Consider the following 9,397-nt stretch of genomic DNA (forward strand, 5'->3'; position numbering starts at 1 on the left):
ACGCGGTGTCAGAGCGCATCATATGGCCGCCGCCGCTTTAACTAACTGCTCAACTCCGACAGGGAAAGTGGCTCCGATGCGCATTCTATCGTAGTGGATGTGAACCAACACGCGAAGAGAGGGTAAATACTGACGCGGAGAACATTTTATTTCTTTCGGATTATACCTTCTGTATTTGATCGATTTGGGTTAAGATAATAGCTTCGAGAAGAGAAAGAAAAGCAGCCTCGCCTGTTCGCACCCATAGCGACCGTGTGCGCACCTGCCCAGCATATTTAGAAATCACTTTTTTTCCTGTTGTTGGCGAACTTTAACAACCGGGTGAATGTATAGCATGATGATGGAAACTGACCTCCACTCCCCCGGACCCCAAACCAACACGTCCACGGGGCAGACGGGGTCGAACAGTGGGTCTAAAGCCAACCAGGACCGGGTGAAGAGACCGATGAACGCGTTCATGGTTTGGTCCCGCGGTCAGCGGAGAAAGATGGCCCAGGAAAACCCCAAAATGCACAACTCCGAGATCAGCAAAAGACTGGGCGCCGAGTGGAAGGTGATGTCCGAGGCTGAGAAGCGTCCGTTCATCGACGAGGCGAAGCGGTTGCGCGCCATGCACATGAAGGAGCATCCGGATTACAAGTACCGGCCGAGACGGAAGACCAAAACTCTGCTGAAAAAGGACAAGTATTCCCTGGCCGGTGGACTGCTTTCCGGAGCCGGGGGCGCCGGCGGAGTTGGTTTAGGGGTCGGCATGGGTTCATCCGGGGTCGGGCAGAGGTTAGAGAGCCCCGGGGGCCACGGGGGCTCCGCTAGCTCTGGCTATGCACACATGAACGGCTGGGCTAACGGTGCGTACTCGGGGCAGGTCGCGGCGGCCGCGGCGGCCGCAGCGATGATGCAAGAGGCTCAGCTCGCCTACAGCCAGCACCCGGGGAGCGGCGCGCACCACCACCACCACGCACACCACCACCACTCGCACAACCCCCAGCCGATGCACCGCTACGACATGACGACCCTGCAATACAGCCCCATCTCGAACTCTCAGGGCTACATGAGCGCCTCTCCGTCCGGCTACGGGGGGATCGCCTACGCGCAGCACCAGAGCTCTGGCGTCTCCTCTTCGGCCGCCATGGGGACGTTAGGGTCGCTGGTGAAGTCGGAGCCGAGCGTAAGCCCTCCTGTCAGCACACACTCACGGGGTCCTTGCCCCGGAGACTTGAGAGAGATGATAAGCATGTATTTACCGACCGGAGAGCCGGGGGAGCCGTCAGTGCAAAGTAGACTCCACGCCTTGCCGCAGCATTACCAGAGCGCGACGGCTGGAGTCAACGGGACCGTCCCGCTCACACACATTTAGAGCCGACAGAGAGATAACATAAGAGTAATCATTGAGGAAAAAAAAACTGCAAACAGATAACACATAACCAAATATTTACCTCTTTTCTAAATCATCCCAGTCCCAGAACTACCTGCATTTTGTACAGAATGTTTATGATAATGTAAATGAAGGGAACATAGCATATTCGTCTGGGCTTTTTTTGAACAGCCACCAGTGGAATTATATAACGAAGATAATGTTCAAATATTGGTTATTGTGAAATCATTTTTGTCCATTACTTAACACAGTCTTAGTCGAGGGCTATGCCAAGTTTAAGCGGATATTTGGTTAAAATGTCTCATAAATTGGGGGTTCTTGTAAGTTATTGAAAATGAAAAAAGCTGTGTCATAATCATAAAAAGTGCTTTAAATGATATATGAAAAACGCATTCCTTAAACATTTGTTGTTCATTTGCAGAAGCCTATGTCTATTAATTATCAAATCCTTTCTTTTTATTGTAATAACATAATTATTGTAAATTGTGAATAATTTTAATATTTCAAAAACTGACGGGCGACTGCTGTTGTAATTTAAGTGCTTTTCTGCAAGTGAAAGGCCCTGATATTGCAATGAAGAAAAATTGAATAAATTTCACAGATTTTGCTTTGATTCTTAAAATCCCGGTCTTAGATTGGTTGTTTTTACTACATTGTCATCAAATCATGTTGACTTAGGCTCTTTAGACCATTTTTTGAATTTGCTCACAGCCACTAGAACACACTATATGTTTCCAAAATATTGGCTAATTGTTTCTACGTAATTGCGTAAACGACCGAGTCTGGCGACCACAGACAATATTCCACTTATAGCATAAGGTGATGCTTGTTCTTGTAAGAACTTTAAAATACCCTAGTTAAGGATTAGATATGGCTTGAATGTGGCATGCTATGCGTGCGTAATGTATACTTGCGCGGGTGTATGTGTGTTTGTGTTTGTGTGTGTGTGTGTGTGTGTGTGTGTGTGTGTGTGTGTGTGTGTGTGTGTGTGTGTGTGTGTGTGTGTGTGTGTGTGTGTGCGTGCGTGTGCGTGTGCGTGCGTGTGTGTGTGTGTGTCCAAATGTGTTCGTGAGTTCAAATGCATGTGTAATAACAAAGCCTAGAATAGCCTTTACGTGTAGTTCGTTATTGGGCATCTCCTTCCCCAAGTATTCCTTGCCTAATGGTAGCGGGCCGCAGGTAGCTCTCCTCTGGGTTATTTGGAGCAGAGGTAAATGAAAATACATTCTGTGCAGGGCCATCTATGGATGCCGGCTCATTTATTGACATCCATATACACATATATTTATTTATTAAGACATGAATCCTACATTATTTACTCAAACATGAAGATGCCAGTGTAGAAAATCGGATTCTCTGCAAATTATGATTGACTGAAAAATGTGCATTGTGATTTATCTTCATTTGACCTCTAATTGTCATTTAGTAATGGGTTTTCTGAGAGGTTGTATGGACTATTTAAAAACCGTTAACAGCACTCCATGAGAGACACACTTCTAAACTAATATATTAAGATCTGTTTGTTTAGAATTAAGAAAGCATTAACCAAATCTAACATATGCAGAGTACATCTGCATATGTAAAACGTTTTGTCAACGTTTGGAAAATGCTGCTTTTGACCTAAAAAAGGTAGACCTAAAGAACGAAAATTGGTGCGAATGAGAAGACTAAAAATCATCAACCATCATTTTAAGATCAGACGCAGGATAACAGAAATAAGCCCAGATATGATCTCACCTTAGTCCATTGGATACAGAGCATGTCGTATTACTATTTCAATATATGCCCATCGGCACATATACCCTGTCTGTTTTAGAGACTTTCAGAGAATCTAAATTAAAGTTCCTTGAGCTGAAATGAAAACGATGGACATAAAAGAGTCGCTGCAGACTTTGAGGTCTATTTTAATTTAATTTAAACTTTTGTTTGATTAAACTTTACGGACACATGGCGTGAATAGCCCACATGAACTTAAAATTATGTAATAATGTAGAATACAATATAACATTTAATGTAGCACATTTTGAAAGTCTCGTCGGATGGGTGACCTTTTATATATTTGGCAGATATATAGAAATCGTGATAATTACTATTTAATAATTACTTTACTAATCACTGGATCGAGCCAGGATGAAAAAATATTTATTTTATTTCAACCAATGGGACATTTCATCACATAAAATACTTAATTATAACAATTTCAAATGGCAATTATTTAACCTAATAAATGGTAATATTTGTGGTTATTGCCATTATCTGAAATGATATCAAAACAATTTTCCCGTACCTAAAATCTATAATTCTCCCAGCACTGCAATGACAAGTTAAGGCGGAGGAGAAACCAGGTGGACAACATGTTGCACAGCACATGGCCGGAATGCAGCACATATTGATTTAAGAAGGGCATACCATAGCCTTCTTTAATGTGCTGTTTACCAGCCGTGTGGCTTATATAATGATAGAGCTATAAGATTCAGAATAATCGATATGTAATTGAGATATCTGATCTTAGAATAAAAGAATAGCCTCCTAATAGCTCATGATAGTCGGTCTATGAGGCTGGATTTATATTTGGCTTCCAAATAGAACAGCCATGCATGTGCAAATAATAGGGTACTCGTTCAAGCTTATTCAAACGTCAAATACATACTCAAATAGACCTCTATTTCCATCGACGTGACAATACGTAAAGCACGATACATTTCCATGGCTCACACGTTTGGTTTTGCCGCGTAAATGATTTCCAGGAGATAACCAAACAAACCAAAACAACTGGAGCGGCGCACGTCTTCACCTAACAGGTTGAAGATGGCACGGCGTGGATACGGGCACGTTCCCCGTCTCGCCCCAATCTTTTTGTTTTCGCCTGGTGAACAGAGGGGGAGCGTTAAACACAGAGACACCAAATAGGCGCAGCGCGTCACGGCGCATTGACGGACTTAAAAGAGAGCGTTCTGGCAAATTTAACCCGAATAAAGTAGGCTACGCCTCGAAGAAGAGGTGGATGTAGCGCATCATAAAGGTGGGTCGTTAGCGGTGTGTGTGTGTGTGTGTGTGTGTGTGTGTGTGTGTGTGTGTGTGTGTGTGTGTGTGTGTGTGTGTGTGTGTGTGTGTATATATATATATATATATATTTATTTATTTATATATATATATATGTCTGTGTGTATATATATATATGTATGTATATATGTATGTGTGTGTATGTGTGTATATGTATGTTTGTATGAATGTGTGACGTGTGTGTGTGTGTGTGTGTGTGTGTGTGTGTGTGTGTGTGTGTGCGTGTGTGTGTGTACGCGAGTGAGTGTGTGTGTGTGTGTGTGTGTGTGCGTGTACGCGTGCGTATATGTCTGTCTTGTGCACACGTTATGCGCACGACGCATGCGTGCGTACGTGAGTGCGGACCGACCAATAAATCTCTCCACCATAAGATACTCTTATCTTGTAGCCACCGATATATTCTGCAGCAGGAGGCCATCAGCGCCAGGCGCACACTCTGCGCTCGTAAAGCCCCGATCCCTTGCACTCCCTGTCCTAAATGGGGATAATTAGCGTCACTTTATCACGCCTCTGCATATTTCCTCCGTTCTCCCCCTAAAAAAAATTACCAAACAGCCTGCTCTCGTTCGCCCGCTCTGTCACAGAAGATTATGGAGACAGATTGCACAGAACGAATGTGCCGGGTGAGATTAGCGCGAAATAGAGAAAGCAACTGGGCCAATGAATTCCTCGCGAGGGCCTTATCGTGCAATTACACGTTGACATGTTTAACAATCTTGCTGCCTCTTAATCCTGCGGTCTTCCAGGAGCGGGTCTATCTACCCACAGCTCCTACCCGCTCTGTTCCGCCACACAGACCTAATGCACCGCGACACGGCGCCGCGGCACCGCAACTTTACACAATTACCCGTTGGTTTTTCAAACTTTGACCAATATTTTTTCATACTTATTTTTTACTTCTTCTTCTTGTTATTGTTATTTTTTCCTACTTCTTATTCCCCCCTCTTCAACTTCCTCGTCTTCCTCCTCGTCTTCCTCCTCGTCCTCTGCTTATTGTGCTTCCTTTGGACGCGTGTTTGACGGTGACGCGCTTAATGCAGCCTATTATTGCACTTTACCATTTGTGAATAATGCGCCGCACCGTTTTTTCGGGCTTATCAAACGATTTAATTTCCAATTAAGGACAGATAAGAGCCTCAGCACAGCAACACGAATAGCATTTAGGACGGAGAGTAGCCTAACAAAAAAAAATTGGGAAAATTAATTAATAGTTCATTTAAGACGTTTCTCCCCTCCTTGTTCCTTCCACGCTCAGACCCTCCCCCCCCCCCTCTCCTCTCCTCCCCTCCCCCTCTGGCCCCTATCGCCCCCCCTCCTCCCCCCCCCCCCCATGCCTCCCGCCTGGCGGGGAGCGGGGCCTGTGTGGGAGTGATTGTGTGAGCGCCACTGTAGGAATTTGGCAGCGGCCGCCGGTTGGAGAACCGCCCCACGCTGAGTCCCATTCAGCGGGCAGCTCGCTGTGAGGTTTGGGAAGTTTCAGTCAGGCGTACAACTCAATGCACCCACAAAGACGATTACAAGCCCCAGCGCATTCCTTAAGGGGACGTGAGAGCGACGCAGGTGCGAGGGGGACTTGGGGGGGGGGGGGAGTGCTCCAGCAGCCTGGGACCACACAAAACCACGCGAGCCACGGGGATCCGGGGCTTTTTAAGGGAGGAATGAGGAGGAAGAGAAACTCGAAAGAAGACGATGAAAGTTTCGGGGGGGGGTCACACCTTCCTTTCCTGTCATTTAAACGAATGAATGACTGAGAATTCATACTGGGATTCGTCATGCAATTCTGCTGATCCGTGTCCGATACAAATCGGGTGACAAACGCTAATCAATCGATTGGTCCACCGATGTACAGGACGATCCGTGCGCTGCGAGGAAAAGTTGTTTATTCCTACCCTCCACTGAAGTAAATGGTTCATATGGGGGGGGGGGGGGGGGGGTAACCGCTTTGCTTAAATCGGAAAAATACCCCTCATGGCGCACGGAGCGCAGCGCGTCTGTCCGGGCCGGCCGCAGGTCTCCGCGTGGAGACAGACGGTGCGTTTGATTAGAGCCGCGCCTAACTATCAATTACCGGGAAAAACAGAGGGTCCCCGAGGACCGGTAATCAGCGCGCCTGCAGCTCGCAGACCCCTCATTTCCCGCCAGTGTATCATAATGAAGGCGCGAGGGATCGCATGAGAATGAGCCCCACTCGTAAGCGAACTGCCACTCAGCAGGAGCAGAGCTCCAGCGCCGGTACAGCGGGACCGGTCCGCCGCGAGGGGGACCGGACCCAAAAGTGGGGGGAAGAGAACCCACACAACGGTCTCTTGTGTTTGTTGTATTTTTGTGTGTTTTTTTTGTATTCACGCAGATAAACATCAGCGTGTGTCCGTCTCTCTTGATCCGTGGCATATAGGCCTAAAGGCTTTATTCTAAGTGGTGATTCATTATTATAGGCCGACCCGTGTCTAAATCCACTCTACAGTTTCACATGTTTTAAGAGTTAACTGTTCCTTCAACGCTTATATTGAGGCCCACGTGACTCTTCATATCGAGAAATAAAATACTAGAACATAAAATAGTTAAATGAAAAAGTCTGAGGTTCACTCGGTCACCGTTCACGTCTTAATTATAACTGACAACATTCACAACACAAATAACCTCTTTTGGGGAGAATCTGGGCAGACACAGCGCGGGCTCATTAATGGCACACTGGAAAGTCTGGAATAAGACGCTGACATGATGATTGGCAGCAAAATGTTCCTTTCCATTTTAGAATATATTAAATGCGGATTGAATACAGCCAACATCGATTTGGTCTTGTTTTGAATTGTTATTCAATAGATTTAAATTGGGCAGCACATATGTGACTGCGGGGCCAAGGCTTACTTTTCAGTACAGAAAAAAGTTATGTGTGTCACAAATGAGCAATAGAGACGAAACAACAGTCAACATGATGTGCTCCACAGCGATGTGCAAAACGACCTGCGTGTGTGTGTGTGTGTGTGTGTGTGTGTGTGTGTGTGTGTGTGTGTGTGTGTGTGTGCAACTTAACACCCCATCAATGGCTTGGTTTGGTAATAGCATGTAAGAACTAGGAACTGGAGATATTAAAATGGGCTTATAGATCAATACATATTTTTTCACAGCTATGCATGATTAGTTATGATTGGACCTACGAAATTGCTTATAGATTGATGGATTTTCCTGCTTGTTTGTGTGGTTGTGTGTCCGTGTGGTTGTGTGTATGTGTGTGTGTGTGTTGTGTGTGTGTGTGTGTGTGTGTGTGTGTGTGTGTGTGGGGGTGTGTGTGTGTGTAGCTGTGTGTCTGTGTGTATGTGTGTGGGTGTGTGTGTGTGTGTGTGTATGTGTGTGGTTGTGTGTATGTGTGTGTGTGTGTGTGTGGTTGTGTGTGTGTGTGTGTGTGTGTGTGTGTGTGTGTGTGTGTGTGTGTGTGTGTGTGTGTGTGTGTGTGGTTGTGTGTATGTGTGTGGGTGGGTGTGTATTTGTGTGTCTGTGTGTCTGTGTGTGTATGTGTTTGGTTGTTTGTCTGTGTGTGTGTGTGTGTGTGTGTGTGTGTGTGTGTGTGTGTGTGTGTACGCTCGTGCGTACGTGCGTGTGTGCGTGCGTGTGTCTGTGTGTGTGTGTGTGTGCGTGTGTGTGTGTATCTGTCTGTCTGTGTGTGTGTGTGTGCGTGTGTGTGTGAGTGTGTGTGTGTGTGTGTGTGTGTGTGTGAGTGTGTGTGTTGTGTTGAAGGTTGAGCTTTGGAGACCTGCGATGTGTCTCTGGTGTAAAACAAGCTGCGCACCGAGCAGTGTGGTGGCGCTCCGCCGGGCAGAGGGAGCGGCCGTCATGACACTCCCGGCAGCGCGCTGTCACTTTAAGAGACACGGCCTCGCTATAACGGGCTCTCTCTCTCTCTCTCTCTCTCTCTCTCTCTCTCTCTCTCTCTCTCCAGGTTATTTGGCGTTTTTTTATTTCTTCCTCCCGCTCTGCGTTCTTTCTTTCTTTCTTTCTTTCCTTCCTTCTTTTTATTTTCTCCTCCCCTTCTCTTCTCTTCTTTCCATCTCCCTCCATCTTCCTTCCTTCTCTCCTTCCTTCCCATCAGCTTCCTTCTTCCTTGAACGCGTCTCTTTGTATTTCTTCCTTCCTTTTTCTCCTTTTCTCTTTTTTTTCCTAGATTCATTCCGTTCCATTCTTCCTTCCTTCCTCCCCGTTATTGTCTTTTCGTTCTCTTTCTTCCTTTCTTTTATTTCTCTCTCGCACATCTCTCCCTCCCTCCCTCCCTCCCTCCCTCACTCAATAGAGAGTGGTGTACAACACCTGCAGTCCTCTATCGCTGACTCCCACGCACGCCGGCGCTCTGGACGCAGTAAAGGGTTTCTATAGCCCCACTGACAGGCGATAATTCTTCAGGTGGCCGAGGCGGGGTTAATGTGGAGAGTCAGAGAGCCCAGATAGGAAACAGCACTTTTATGGTCCCCCACTGCCACCCTGGTGCACCCAGATAAGTGCTTGACCCCGCTGACCTCTGAACCCTGTCGATGCCAGTGATCAACAAACTGCGTCGTTAAGATGGACCCGATTGGAACACGTGAAGGATGTGTATTTTGCCGCGATCATTGCTGGTGTAATAGATAAATTGCTCTTAATGATTCTGATAACATTACTCTATTTGTTTCCAGGGCCATTAGATTGCTATCGCACAGTTTAGCAAAGCTAAGTGCAACGGGATGAAATTTATCCATTTCTAATGGAACTGATAACCTACCGGCTATTAAGCAAATCTGTGATTGTGTGGCCCGTGTGTGTGTGTGTGCGCGTGCGTTTCTGTGTGCCTTGCATGCGTACATGCGTCCGTGCTTGTGTGTATTTGTTTTTGTGTATGTATGTGTGTTTGTCTTCGTGTTTGTCTTTGTGTGTGTGTGTGTGTGTGTGTGTGTGTGTGTGTGTGTGTGTGTGTGTGTGTGTGTGTGTGTG

General features: G+C 46.3%; 1 protein-coding gene across 1 annotated transcript; it reads left to right on the forward strand.

Moving 5' to 3' along the window:
• Positions 1-325: 325 nt before the first annotated feature.
• LOC311373274 (transcription factor Sox-1a) lies at positions 326-1,357 on the forward strand (the record flags this gene model as incomplete). Its single annotated transcript, XM_084490068.1, has 1 exon — positions 326-1,357. The coding sequence occupies one exon, from the start codon at positions 326-328 to the stop codon at positions 1,355-1,357; it is 1,032 nt and encodes a 343-aa protein (XP_084346194.1).
• Between the last annotated feature and the right edge of the window lie 8,040 nt (positions 1,358-9,397).

The sequence above is a fragment of the Micromesistius poutassou genome (genome assembly GCF_964030765.1).
Source record: "Micromesistius poutassou genome assembly, contig: SCAFFOLD_927, whole genome shotgun sequence".
NCBI lineage: Eukaryota > Metazoa > Chordata > Actinopteri > Gadiformes > Gadidae > Micromesistius > Micromesistius poutassou.